At 40.5% G+C, this 13,972-nt stretch overlaps 1 protein-coding gene across 1 annotated transcript in view; it reads left to right on the top strand.

Moving 5' to 3' along the window:
- VWA8 (von Willebrand factor A domain containing 8) overlaps nt 1-13,972 on the top strand; it is a 305,881-nt gene that overhangs the window by 39,353 nt on the left and 252,556 nt on the right. The window contains exons 4-8 of the mRNA XM_081815509.1: nt 2,254-2,421; nt 6,760-6,924; nt 7,026-7,075; nt 8,669-8,777; nt 10,808-10,912. Of these exons, the coding sequence (XP_081671635.1) occupies nt 2,254-2,421; nt 6,760-6,924; nt 7,026-7,075; nt 8,669-8,777; nt 10,808-10,912 (597 nt within the window). The remainder of the gene's footprint in view (nt 1-2,253; nt 2,422-6,759; nt 6,925-7,025; nt 7,076-8,668; nt 8,778-10,807; nt 10,913-13,972) is intronic.

Raw genomic sequence — 13,972 nt, forward strand, 5'->3', positions numbered from 1 at the left:
TATCTATTGTTATTGTTGCTGTTTACTTAATGTAGCACATAACATAGCATCTGCCATATAATGGCTACTCCGTGAACAAGTGAGGATTTATGGGAGTAGGTTAGAGCTTTGCCAATGAAACAACAAGTGAGAGAAGAGGAGGGGAAAGATTAAGGGGAGAACCTTAGGAATTGCTTGCTCTTGCTTTTTTTTTCTTTTTTTTTTTTTTTAAGAGGACAAGAGTCAGAGGAAGGGCTGGGGAAAGTCAGAGGGAAAACCTACTTGGTAAATATCTAAGATAGAAGATGAAGCACAAGAGAGGATCAAGGGAAGAGGGTGGAGGGAAAGGAGAACATGAAGATCAAGAAAATACCTGGTATTTGGCTCTTTGATTTTTGGTGCTTGCAAGTGAGCAGTTTCAGTAAAATAAGGGTGATGGAGGCTTATTAGAGGCAGTGTGTATGGGACTATTCCTCATGGGGCTTGAAGATAAAGAGAGGATGTTAAGAGGTATCAGGAGACTATAGGTTTTCCTAAAGTACAGACATGTTTGTAGAAGAGAAGGAAGTTGAAAGTGCAATTAAGAGGTGGTATAGTTGATGGAAGATTTTGGAAGAGGTTGGAGGGGTTGCTACTAAGCTCAAGGCAGAAAGGGCTGGCCTTGGAGGGACAGGAAGAGTGATTGTCAAATACAGAAATCAGAGTAGGGAAGACACAGAGGGGTTGTGTGAAGGAATGAAGAAAAATCATGGAATCGCAATTCCATCACTTTAATTATCATGGTAAAGTATTGGACAAGGTCATAGAAAGAGATGAAAAAGACTGGAAGCTTGTCTTGGCAATAACTTTTATAAGAAATGAAGAAAGTATTTTCTAAATAGTAGTTACAAGGGGCGCCTGGATGGCTCAGATGGTTAAGCGTCTGCCTTCGGCTCAGGTCATGATCCCAGGGTCCTGGGATTGAGTCCTACATCAGACTCCTGGCTCAGTGGGGAGCCTGCTTCTCCCTCTCCCTCTGCCTCTCCCCCTGCTCATGCTCTCTCTCTCTCTCTCTCTCTCTCTGTATCTCAGTGTCTCAAATGAATAAATAAAATCTTAAAAAAAAAATAGTAGTGACGATTCAGCTGAAGTTGACCAGTGCAAATTTGTAGTGGCTTCTCCTCACGTTTTATCACAGATTTGTAATAGAGCTAATGGGAGGAGCAAATGTCCCATCTCTAGATCATTGTCTTCCCCAGCGCATCCCACGGACTCATGAATTAAGTACTTTTTATAGCAAGGTTCTTAAACAAGGTTCTTAAAAGAAGCAGCATATTTACTTGAGGTTTAGTAATCAGGTAAGAAATGGCATAGTCCTAGTAAAGATAGAGCTATATCATTATTTTTGATAGCTATATAGTAGTTCATCATACTGATTTATTATGGTATATTTTGCCAATCATCTAGACTGGCATTTGGGGGTTTTGGGGTTTTTTTGGTAATTATAAATCCTTTCATGTATCACTGTACATTTTCCTGACTATTCCCTTAAGGTAAATTCCTTGAAATAGAATTGCTGGATTAATGAACATAGCCATTTAAATTTTTAAAAATAACTTGCCAGGGGCGCCTAGGTGGCTCAGATGGTTATGCGTCTGCCTTTGGCTCAGGTCATGATCCCGGGGTCCTGGGATCGAGCCCCGCATCAGGCTCCCGGCTTGGCGGAGAGCCTGCTTCTCCCTTTCCCTCTACTGTTTCCCCTGCTTTTTCTCTCTCACTCTCTCTGTCAAATAAATAAATCTTTAAAAAAATATACCTTGCCAAATTATTCTCCATAAGGTTGTCATTTTGCACATAGACCAACCATGAATGAAAATGCGTTTCCTCTTAACCTTACCAACACTAGGTATTATCATTCTTTTTTAATCTTTGCCAATTTAAAGTTCTAAAAATATCTTGTTTTACCATGCAACTCTTTGTTAACCAGTGAAATGGAAAATATTTTATTATGCTCATTTGCATTTCATAGTGATATTATTTATTTTCTTAATCTGAAAAATTCTTTTTATATTAAGCATATTTATTTGGTCTTTGTTATATATGTTGCAAGCATTCTCTTTCTAAATAGGCACACAACAAATTCTAATGCCTAATAAAACTAGACTGTGAAGTTACTAATCATCAGCAGTTGCATTATGCATTGACCTCTTCTTCACCTGCTTGCGTTACAAGCAAAATTAGGCCATGCTCTGGCATCTTCCATAGTCTCATATTGCTTTTGTTTCTTGGAAATAGTGTGCGGTCCGTGCAGCCACAGAAGGCAGAACCCTCATTTTGGAAGGCTTGGAAAAGGTGGAGAGGAATGTTCTGCCCGTTTTGAACAACTTGCTGGAAAACAGGGAAATGCAGCTTGAGGATGGACGCTTCCTAATGTCTTCAGAGCGTTATGACAAACTTCTCCAAGTAAGAAAAGAAAAATCCAGCTCCTTTGTCTTGGCTCCTGAGCTGTGGGTGGTGCTATTTTGGTGAGACATGATTGTATGGGAATGAGGACAGCGTTCAGGTGGCTCGTATCTGCAGATTGCTGCACTTCAGTCATGAGCTTGCAGTTTTACAAATTCTTCAGTTTGCAGATCCTGTTAGAAGACCTCTCGGATTTTTCCTTTTTTTTTTTCTTGCCAATGTAAGAACTCTTTGTTTCTCTTTTTTTCCCTCCTTTTAATTCTCTCTTCTCTTTCTCCCTCCTTTCCTATCTTCCTTCTCTATCTCCCAACAACCATGTACTGAAAGTCTAATGGCTTCTAGACGGTGCAGGGAAAACAAAGCTGAACAGAGTGTAGTTCTTGGCCTTCAGAAGCTCAAAATCCAGTAGATATTGACAGAAATGAATAAGATATTTAAAAGATACCCAGATGGCCCAAGCTGCCTGGATCTGATGCCTGAGTTGTTTAAAGAGCCTCCTAACAATCCCTGAATCCATTCTGGCTACCTAGCGGCTGTCTATGATCACTTTAAAACATGGGGCGGAGTAGATCAGACCTCTGTTCTAAACCCAAAGGCCTTCCAGTGGAAAATAGGTCTTGTCTGATCTGGCCTCTTCCTGTCTCTTTGGCCTTATCGCCTGCTGTCCTTTTTTATTCCGCTCCAGCTGATAGTATTCTCTTTACTATACCTTAAACCCGCTGGGTGGGCGTTCTCTTAGTGCTTTGCAAGTCCCTTTGCTCTTCCAGAATGGTTTTCTCCCAGATACCTGCCAGGCTTCCATACTCCTTCAAGTCTTTGCTCCAATGTTATGTTTTCACCCTCCTATTTGACATTGCAGTGTCCCCTCTGCCCTCATGCTCCCTGACTCTGCTCTGTTTTCTCCTTAGTCTTCTAACATCCTACAGGAATTATTTCCTTGCTCTGTTTTTAGTTTATTGGCTGCCTCCCTCTGCTAGATTCCAACTTTCACTAGGGCAGGGATTTTTGTCGCCAGTGGTATCTCAAGGTCTTAGAGCAGTGCCTGGCACTTGGTGGCTGCTTGGTAACTATTTGTTGAATGAATGAATCAGTGCAATAAAATCTTTAAATGCTGTGATGCAAGTTGATAGAAAGAGGACCACAATAAGGAGTGTGGGGCCCTTCAGAGGCTTTGGGGAAGGGGTTCATGTAATGTCACAAAAGGACAAGAAGACAGCCCTTGCTCATTCAGCACCGTCTGTGCTACACTGGAGCTGTCCGGCTAACCCAGAGTTCCGGGGATTGAGGGCTCTGCCTCGGCATTGTAGGATTCAGTCTCTCTGACGCTTGTGTGGCAGAGATACATGTATGCTAATTTTACTGCCCCAAGTTGGTTACACGTTGCTCAAGAGCAGAGTCTGTGTCTTACCTTTCTTAGTGATACAGCTGATGCAAGCCCAGGACACACTAGGCACTAAATAATAGATGTTGACACCAGAGGGTCTGATTGAACTGATGCTGCGTGGCTGGCAGGACCAGAAATAGCTCTTTCTGATTCCTGCTGTGTGAGTCTGTTTTCTCAGAAACCTATCTTGCTACCCTTTTAGCAGTCTGTTTCTTTACTGTTTATAGGAGTCTCTAGATGGTGTGTTCACTGTGAGGTATAGTCTTGTTTTGGCTCTATCTGAAGATGACATCATACTAATGTAATTAGAAGAGGATAATTGAGGATTTAATCAGTAAGAAAAGTTAAATTCATTCATTTGTATTGTTAGAGTTAATTTACTGAGATGAAAGACATGTCTATTATTCATTTATTTAAACTTATTTTAAATTTTAATTAATATTTTATAAATAATATGAATTTAAATAAATATAAGAATAGTAATTTATAGTTATTATTTTTAAAGTAGGTCAATGTTATGCAGAACATTTTCTCCTTATATACTTTTTTGATTACAAAAGAACTATTATTGGCTCCTATATAGTTATTTAGTTATTTGCTATTTTTAGTAAATGATTTGGAAGAGAATACTCAGATATGGGATATATATATATTTTTAAGTATAGTAGTTACTTCACAACAAGAAGTTTGATATATTCTTTATTTGTGTAAGAATTTTATGCAAAGTTATTGATCCATATTACTTTGGATAAGAATTTGAGATATGGGGTCAAGAGGGTTTTAGTATACAAGGAGTGTTTGTTATTGAGAAGGACGTACTACATTGTTTTTTCCCAATGTAAGTATCAGTATACATGCTTAATTTTCTTTGATAAATGTCATTTCTATATTCATAGCATCTGTCTCATAAGACCCTCAGAGAATATAGGCAAGATCCCTTCACAAAGCACCACTACTTTAAGACAATTTCTATGATAAAAGGATTTCAACACCATAATTTAAGTCCCACTTTTTCTAGCGAGATTCAATATGCTAAATTTGAATACCTCAAAGTTTTAATGGTTTCATAGAGGTGATTTTAGTAGAATGTTGTTATTAGGGAAACAGATACAATCAGTTTGTATAAATTTTATTTATATCCTGATGAGCATTTTTTGGTAAGTGGAAAAGAAAAATATTCAGCTCTCTGAAGATTTTGCTGTTGGTGTCTCAGGCAGGGCTAGATCCTGACTCTTGTTTTCCATGGTGACATAGCATCACTGTTAGTTCTGTTAATGAAAGTGGGGTCGGGGCACCTGGCTGGCTCAGACGGTTAAGCGTCTGCCTTCGGCTCAGGTTATGATCCCAGGGTCCTGGGATCGAGCCCCACGTCGGGGTCCTGGGATCGAGCCCCACGTCGGGCTCCTGGCTCAGCGGGCTGTCTGCTTCTCCCTCTTCCTCTGCCTGTCCCCCTGCTCATGCTCTCTCTCTGTATCTTAAAAAAAAAAAAAAAAAGACAGTAGGGTCATAATTTTGGTTATGCTTAAAATAATTGTTCATTATGTTTTTAAATGATTTCAGACAATCAACAGACATTTGTCCTATTATATTTAAGAAATAATAAGTCCTCTCGGGAGCTTGGATTCAGCATGAGGTGGTAATGAACAGAAGTCATTGCACACATGTTTAATGATAACAGCTTGCATAGGATACAGTGGAGGGGTACAAAACTGGTTCCAATGGAGGGAGGGATTAGAAAGTGATGATGTTGTTAGTGCTAGGCTTGAAATGATGCCTGTGCGTATGCTGTGCAAAGTGGAAAGGGTGTTTCAGGCAAGTGGAGCAGCGTTGGTGAAGCAGCAGGACGTGTCTGGAGGGCCACAGTTGTGAGATGGGGCTGGGGCACAGGGTCAGGGAAGGCGGGCTGAGGGGTGGGAGTGCAGTGCTTGCTGAGCCTGGGAGAATGGGACATGAATCAAGCCAGGAAGGTCCTTGAATGTCACGTGAAGAGCTTCTACACTGTTCTGTGGGTCGCATCCCCTGAAGATGTGCTGAAAGCTGAGGACATGCACGTTCACAGAAGCTTTGTAAGCTATACGTCTGAGGACAGTGAAGAGCCATTGATAGGGTCAGGCAGAGAGAGAAGGAATGACAGCTAACAGGTGCCTACTGTGGACCAGTTGCTTTCACACACACTGTCATGTTTAGTTTTCCTAATTGGCACAGGAATGTTGGTGATACTTGTCCCATTTTATCGATGACAAAGCCGAGGGTCAGAGGGTATAATAACATGCTCTTGGTCACTTCATTAGAGTTTACGCCCAGTGCTGGAGCCAGGGTTTATAACGCCAAGCCCTGTACTGTTTGCAGTCTCAACTCCACCAGATGCTAGTTGCAGGACCATGGGCAAGTTATATAATTCCTTTGAACATAAGTTTGTTCATCCCTAAAAAGGAAATAAATGTTTATTTGCATTCTGGTAAAAGTTAAATGAGCAAAATTCATCGAAAGTACTTACCATGTAGCGAGTTTTCAATACATGTTAGTTGTTACTATTAATACACCTTGGCAGAAATAGACTCATAAACATAAATGTCAATTTGAGGTCTATGGGCAGTCTCTGCTCTACCTCTAGGACTACCTTTTTACGTTCCCTGGTCTGAATCAGTATATTTTCCTTACCCTCCTCACTCAGTTTCTCTGAGTTAATGACTACAGCTTAGAGATCTGACCCACATTGCCTTTGTTCCTTGATGTGTTAGCTGCTTCTCCGTTCAACACCAGTCCTCATGTTGGGAGCCTTCCCTGGCGCCCTGATCCTGATTTCACTTTGCTTCCTTCCTTGACAGTTTGGTTTTGAGGTGGTTCTCAAATACAATTTACTCAGCAATCAGGGCCTAAATTCCTTAGCCTGGCAGCTCTTGCTGTTGTAATCTGCATCATTTATGCTCTAAGTTTTGATCTCTTTCTTTCAGGCTCATACCAGAACAGAGTTGGATGCTTGGAAGATTGTTAGGGTTAGTGAAAACTTCCGAGTCATTGCGTTGGGCTTGCCAGTGCCTAAGTACTCTGGGAATCCATTAGACCCCCCTCTCCGTTCTCGATTTCAGGCCAGAGATATTTATTATCTACCCTTTAAGGTAAGTATGAACAAGGATAATTTATTTTTAAACAGTTTTTCTACTTATATTTGGTTACTATAAAAACGTTACTATGATTTGATATGTTTCTGTTATTTTAGGACCAACTTAAACTGTTATATGCAGTTGGAGCCAGTGTTCCTGCTGAGAAGTAAGTATTTCAGCTACATATACACACATACACAGACACACACACACACACACACACACACGGAGACATTTATATAAATATTTGGACACTTAACATTGAATTTGTTTATTTGTTTTGCCCATTGATTGATTGATTAATTCGTCCATTCAACAACTATTCTTTGAAGAATTTTTCAGTAGCTTTGGTAAATGCTGATGATAAACTTAATAAGACATGATCCTTGGAGGCAAGAAACTCAAGATCTGGTAGAGTTTAAAGATATGGGAGGGGCGCCTGGGTGGCTCAGTCATTAAGCGTCTGCCTTCGGCTCAGGTCATGATCCCAGGGTCCTGGGATCGAGCCCCGCGTCGGGCTCCCTGCTCCACGGGAAGCCTGCTTCTCCCTCTCCCACTCCCCCTGCTTGTGTTCCCTCTCTCGCTGTGTCTCTCTCTGTCAAATAAATAAAATCTTTAAAAAAAAAAAAAATAAAGATATGGGAGTACATTAGTTTAATATTGTATAGTAAGGGTCATAATTTTATTTATTTTATTTTTATTTTTATTTTTTTTTAAAGATTTTATTTATTTATTCATGAGAGATAGAGAGAGAGAGAGGCAGAGGCAGAGGGAGAAGCAGGCTCCCCGCGGAGCAGGGAGCCCGATGCGGGACTCGATCCCAGGACCCTGGGATCATGACCTGAGCTGAAGGCAGACGCTTAACCGACTGAGCCACCCAGGTGTCCCAGGGTCATAATTTTAAAAAGGCGTCAGCATTTGAGGTGAGTCCTGAAGAATGAGTACGCTTTTGCCAGATAAAGAATGGAAGTAAGGAATTGGAAGAAGTTATTTTTAAAACGTGGGATATGAGAGTGTACACCTTGTTCTTGAGGCTATAAAAAGTTCCTGGTGGCTGGAATTCAGGTTTGGATTGAGAAAGGTCAGAGGGGGGACTGGCAGGATAAATGTGGGCCAGGTTGTGAAAAACCTCACATATTGTCATATTTTAGAAACATATTTGGGGACGCCTGGGTGGCTCAGCCAGTTAAGCGTCTGCCTTCAGCTCAGGTCATGATCCCTGGGTCTTGCCATCGAGTCCCGTGTTGGGCTCTCTGCTCAGTGGGGAGCCTGCTTCTCCCTCTGCCTCTGCCTCCCCCCCAACTTGTGCTCGCTCGCTCTCTCAAATAAATCAATTTTTTAAAAATCTTTAAAAAAAGAAATATATCTGTGTATTTAATCAGCTTCTGAGTTTTATTTATTTATTTTTAAAAGATTTTATTTATTTATTTGAGAGAGAGAGAGAGCAGCAGAGGGAGAGGGAGAAGCAGACTCCCCGCTGAGCAGGGAGCCACACATGGGGCTCGATCCCAGGACCCTGGGACCATGATCCAAGCTAAAAGCAGACATTCAACTGGCTGAGCCACCAGGTGCCCCAGCTTCTGAGTTTCAAATGGAATATTATAATATGAAGCTGTTGTTTCTTGAGAATTTAATAGCAAATGTCATCTTTTAGATTAATTAAATTGGCTCAGCTGTTTTATATTTAAAAAATGAATACATTTTATATATTAAAACTATTAGAATAACATTTAACATCACTTCGTTTTTTTTCCCCTAGAATTTCTCAGCTCCTGTCCTTTGCCACCACTCTCTGTTCCCAAGAATCTTCTACTCTTGGACTTCCAGATTTTCCTTTAGATAGTTTACCAGCTGCAGTTCAAATCCTGGTATGTATAAAATAAATTAATGACTATGTGGGAAAGAACATTTAAAAGTTAATCCTTGGGGATTAATCACTTCAGTTTGCCTTGTCCTATTCTTCTTTAAATATTACAAGACCTGAGATTAATTGGCTCCAGCGCCGTAAACTGTACAGAGACCAGCCACGTGTTCTGAGCTCTTAAAGAGCTTCCAGCTTTGTGTTGTGGGGGGGGAAGCAGACATGCAGCTCAGGTAAAAGTCCCACAGAGGGAGGGAGGACTCAGCCTGCAGAGGCATGAAGAGCTGGGAGAGGCGTATTGCAAGTAGGCTGTGCCTCACACCTGCCGCAGCCTGAGGCCGGGAGCTGGGGCTTTCACACTTGGGCACCAGCAGTCATTGCCCAGTGCTCATCGCGAGGGACACTGATTCCCAGGCGCTAGCTGCTCTCTCGGCCTGTAGCAAGCTGGCTTCAGGAGTTCAAGACCAGTCTCCTTTAAAAGCCCTGCTACCGCTGGCTGTTGAAAGGGAAAGGTGAGAGGCTCAGAAAGGGTAAGAACAGATCTGAGGGGTTTGGTGGAGCGTAGACATTGTCCACCACAGTTTCGCAGAGGTCATGACAGTAGTGTCAGAAGTGGTCGAAATGCCCTCCAGGCAGGGGGAACAGCTCAGACAAAGGTGTTGAATCACAAAAGGGCTTGGTACGTTTGAAGAATGCTGAGTTGTATTGCTAGAGCAAGCATGTATGGTGAAGAGAAAGGTGAGAATTTTTGTGTGAAGTGCTTTGCATCGTGGGTGAAGTTGTCTGGATTTTATGGTGGGGAAGAAGGGGCCTATTAGATATTATGAAGTAGGTGAGGTGTATAGTATAATCAGTTATATGTTGGAGGAAGATACCTCTGCTGGCAGGGAGGAGGGATGGGGAGAGCATGGTGGCATAAGGAGCAAATAGGAAACAGTTGTAACCATCAGTGAGAGATTCTGCTAAGGAGAGCATAATCCCAGGTAGTAGGGATCCTGCCTAGACAAGAGATTTATTTTTAAACTATAGTTGTGATTCGTTTATGTCTCCTGAGACTGAGTTAGGTTTCACAGGTATTGTTTACACTGTTCTATATATTTAGAACAGCTTTTCTCCTCCTATTTATCATAGCTCCTACTTTTCGTTCTTTTTGTTTTTGCTTGGAACTTTTTACTTTGACAGTTCTCAAATCTAAAAAAAAAAAGTTCGCAAGTAGTAAAATGAACACCCACAATCCCTCAACTAGAATCACCAATTTTTAGCATATTGCCACATTTGATTGCTCTCTCTCTTTTTTTCTGAACCATTTGAAAGTAAACCATGGTCAGTATTCTTATATACTTCAGTGTGCAATTTGTAAGAAGTAGGACGTTCCGCATAACCAGAACCATTAATCATACCCCTCAGCATGTTAACAAGAATTCTATAATATCATCTAATAGTCAACCTATATCGAAATTTCTCTAGTTGTCCCTGTTAGTAGACTTCTGAAAGTAGAGTGAACAGAATTGGGAATGCAGTTTGATTTGGGGGAAGGTTTTGAGAATAATAAATACTTTCTAACTTGTAGTTTATAACTGTGAGGCTAAGTACATGTGTGTATGAGATTAACTCAGATTAGGAATAAGAGTGAAGGAGAAGATACTTTGGGATCAGTAGGGTAGGGAAATGTGTTCAGACATCTAGTTTCAGACATGCTGAACAGGGGTCAATGGGATATCTAGAGTCACATCTGGGCAATTGGGAGTTCAAGTCTAGAGCTCAGGAAAGAGGTCAGGATCAGAGACAGAGACAGGGGAGCCATTAACAGATAGATATCAACTGCAAGATGGGAGTGGGTGAGCTTATCCAGGGAAAGGGTGTGAAACAAGAAGAGAAGAGGAAGCAATGAATATTTACTTTTGTAGACTTCTGGAAAATATGAGAAACCTATTAGTTATTGTTTATAAGGCAATTTCAATGTCATATGCATTTCAGATAAATTTTCTGTGATTATTTTAGATGTTCCTCATTCCTATGTATTTTTGCCCTAAATAGGATTCCTTTCCTATGATGTCAATCAAACATGCAATCCAGTGGCTTTACCCATACACTATTTTACTAGGACACGAAGGGAAGATGGCTGTGGAAGGTGTTTTAAAAGTAAGTATCTTGGGACACCTGGGTGGTGGCTCTGTTGGTTAAGTGTCTGCCTTCAGCTCAGGTCATGATCCCAGGGTCCTGGGATCGAGTTCCGCATCAGGCTCCCTGGTCAGCAGGGAGCCTGCTTCTTCCTCTGCCTCTGCCTGCAGCTCCCCCTGCTTGTGCTCTTTCTCTCTGACAAATAAAATCTTAAAAAAAAAAAAAAAGTAAGTATCTTATATGTTAACTAACTTGAATTTAAATTAAAAAAAATAAGTGTCTGCTTCACTTTCCTTTCTTTTTCCATTGTCTCTTCACGTCCCGTCTTTCTTCCTTTCCCTTGCCTTCCCTTGCTTTTCTCTTTTTTTCCAGGCATAGAGGCACTGGCATGCCAGTGATAGGGAAGCAAGGACCGAGGTGGCTGGTGTGGTTGGGACATGGACTACATTGAACAAATAAGTGAATCAGTTGAGCAAATGAGTGAATATATTGAGGATTATGAGAGCTGTGTTACTTACTGTTGGAAAAAGAATTTATAAACATAGAAAGGGAGAAGGAAAAGACTCCTGAGGTGTTAGATTGGAATTGGAGGAATCAGAATGAACTCATGTTTTTTTCAATATATGTAAACAGAGTAATAGGTATAGATAGTGTGTGTATATGTGAATGCAGACGCATATTTTCTAGCTCTGTCCTCTAAGAAGGCCTAAAAACTGACACTCCAGTGGCAATGATCATGCCAAGTGCCGAGACATTGGTTTCTAAATACCACACTTGCTAAAAGGAATCAGGACTCCTAGGAAATAGGGCTGGTTCAAGGATCAACACAGGGGAACTACGTGATGAAATGAACCGGGATCATCTTATTGTGCCAGAAAGCAAGGAAATGTCTAACAAATGATGTTGACGTGCCAAAAGTAATAGAGGAGCCAGCTTGAAGTGGCTCCCATTGGCTAAAATGTGGGACAATTTTAGCATCAAAATAAACAAGGATAACAATTGATTATAAACCATTGAACAAAATAGGAATCTCTAAGTTCATATTGATACAAATGAATAAATAAATACAAGGGGGAGAAGAAAAATCTCTTGAATAAATGCAGAAGGAATTATATAAACAGAAAAATCACCATTTGGCAACCATCAGTGTGGCAGTTGATTTAGGCAGGAGTCATCAAAGGTTTTAAAGCTAGTGGGTGGAGGTTCTATGAAGAATAGAATATTGGGGTGCCTGGATGGCTTAGTCAGTTAAACATCTGACTCTTGATTTTGGCTCAGGCCATGATCTCAGGGTTGTGAGATTGAGCCCCACGTTGGGCTCCATGCTCAGCAGGAGTCTGCTTGAGATTCCCACCCCCCACCATGTGTGCGTACGCTCGCTCTCTCTCTCTCTCTCTCAAATAAATAAATAAAATCTTCAAAAAAAAAAAAAGATAGGATATTGATGTAACCTAAGAATATCTCCTACCAAAATACACAGTTGACTACAAAACAAGAAAATGATACTTTTATGGTAAAGGCCAACTTGACCAGTTGGGACAAATTGACATAGCGTCCCTCCCAAGTGTTAAGCTGAGAAGAGCTCAGCCTCATTTCAGGGATATTCTGGATAAGGACTCACGGTGTGTGTTTGGCCGTGAGAAAGTATGGTATAGACCTAGGTTGAGGGCCATCTTACATAACGAAAGGCCTGTATTCTTGAGAATTGTCCAGTCCATAAGAGAGAAGAAACTGAGGAAACTACTTCAGATTAAAAGGGACTAAAGAGATATGATAGCTAAACCCAACATGTGCTCCTATGTTGGATCCTGGGCCAGATAGGAGAAAGTGACATTATTGACACAGTTAACCTTGGATTAGATAGCAGTGTTCTATTAAATGATTTCCTGATTTGGAAGCTTATGTAGTGATTACATTGGCCAGAGTTCTTATTTTAGGAAATAGGAACTAGAATGTTTAGGAATGATGAGGCATCATATCTGCAGCTTGCTCCTCAGTGGTTCAGTAAAAGACCAGTGATAATGGTCTGGTGTGGGGTTGCTGCTGGGGGTAGGAGGGAGGGAATAAATGTGCTACAGTGGTAATCATTGGGAAATCTGAGTGAAGGCAAAACAGAAGCTCTTCATACAGCTGAGTCCTGCAACTTTCCTGTAAGTTTGAAATTATTTTAAGATAAAACATTTTAAAAAGTGAATATCCACTATAGTGTTTCAAAATAAAAAAATTTTAAAAATAAATATAACTAATATAGCACTAAGGTAAAATTTATCTGCCTATAACTTAAATTATTAACTTGAAAAGTAAGCACTTTATATAAAACTATGGAAATTGCTATAGACCTGTCATTTAAACTAATTAAGTTCTTATTTTTATCTTAAGTGGTTCATAATACATGGAACCTGATTTTCTTTCAAAGCATGCATGGCATAATTTCCTCATTGTATAGTTTAACAGTAGTGTTTTCTAAAGGGCCAGTCACAATATATGTTATCTTACAACTACATATTTGAACATGTTGACTCTTGGTAGAGATTTATTGACTTACCAAATTAATTCCTTTTTCTGAAAGACAATTTTTCTTTTTCTTTTACAGTTGGCTTAAGGAGCAGATTTCTAAGGAGTAGGTAGAATGTGAACACTTAAGTTGTTTCTATATGTATAGGCCCTTCATTTTCTGGGATTTTCTGCCAGGATTTTACCACCTTAGGCAAATGGAGTGGTATTTGTTTCTTTCCTATCCCAAAATCTACAAAGGGAGTACAGAAAGAAGTATTCTTTTTTTGTTTTGTTTTGTTTTATTATGTTATGTTAATCACCATACATTACATCATTAGTTTTTTTGTTTTTGTTTTTTTTTTTAAAGATTTTATTTATTTATTTGACAGAGAAAGACACAGCGAGAGAGGGAACACAAACGGGGAGTGGGAGAGGGAGAAGCAGACTCCCTGCCGAGCAGGGAGCCCGATGCGGGACTCAATCCAGGGACTCCAGGATCATGACCTGAGCCGAAGGCAGTCGCTTAACCAACTGAGCCACCCAGGCGTCCTACATCATTAGTTTTTGATGTAGTGTTCCATGATT

The sequence above is a fragment of the Leptonychotes weddellii genome, chromosome 3 (genome assembly GCF_054177405.1).
Source record: "Leptonychotes weddellii isolate Sample4059 chromosome 3, ASM5417740v2, whole genome shotgun sequence".
NCBI lineage: Eukaryota > Metazoa > Chordata > Mammalia > Carnivora > Phocidae > Leptonychotes > Leptonychotes weddellii.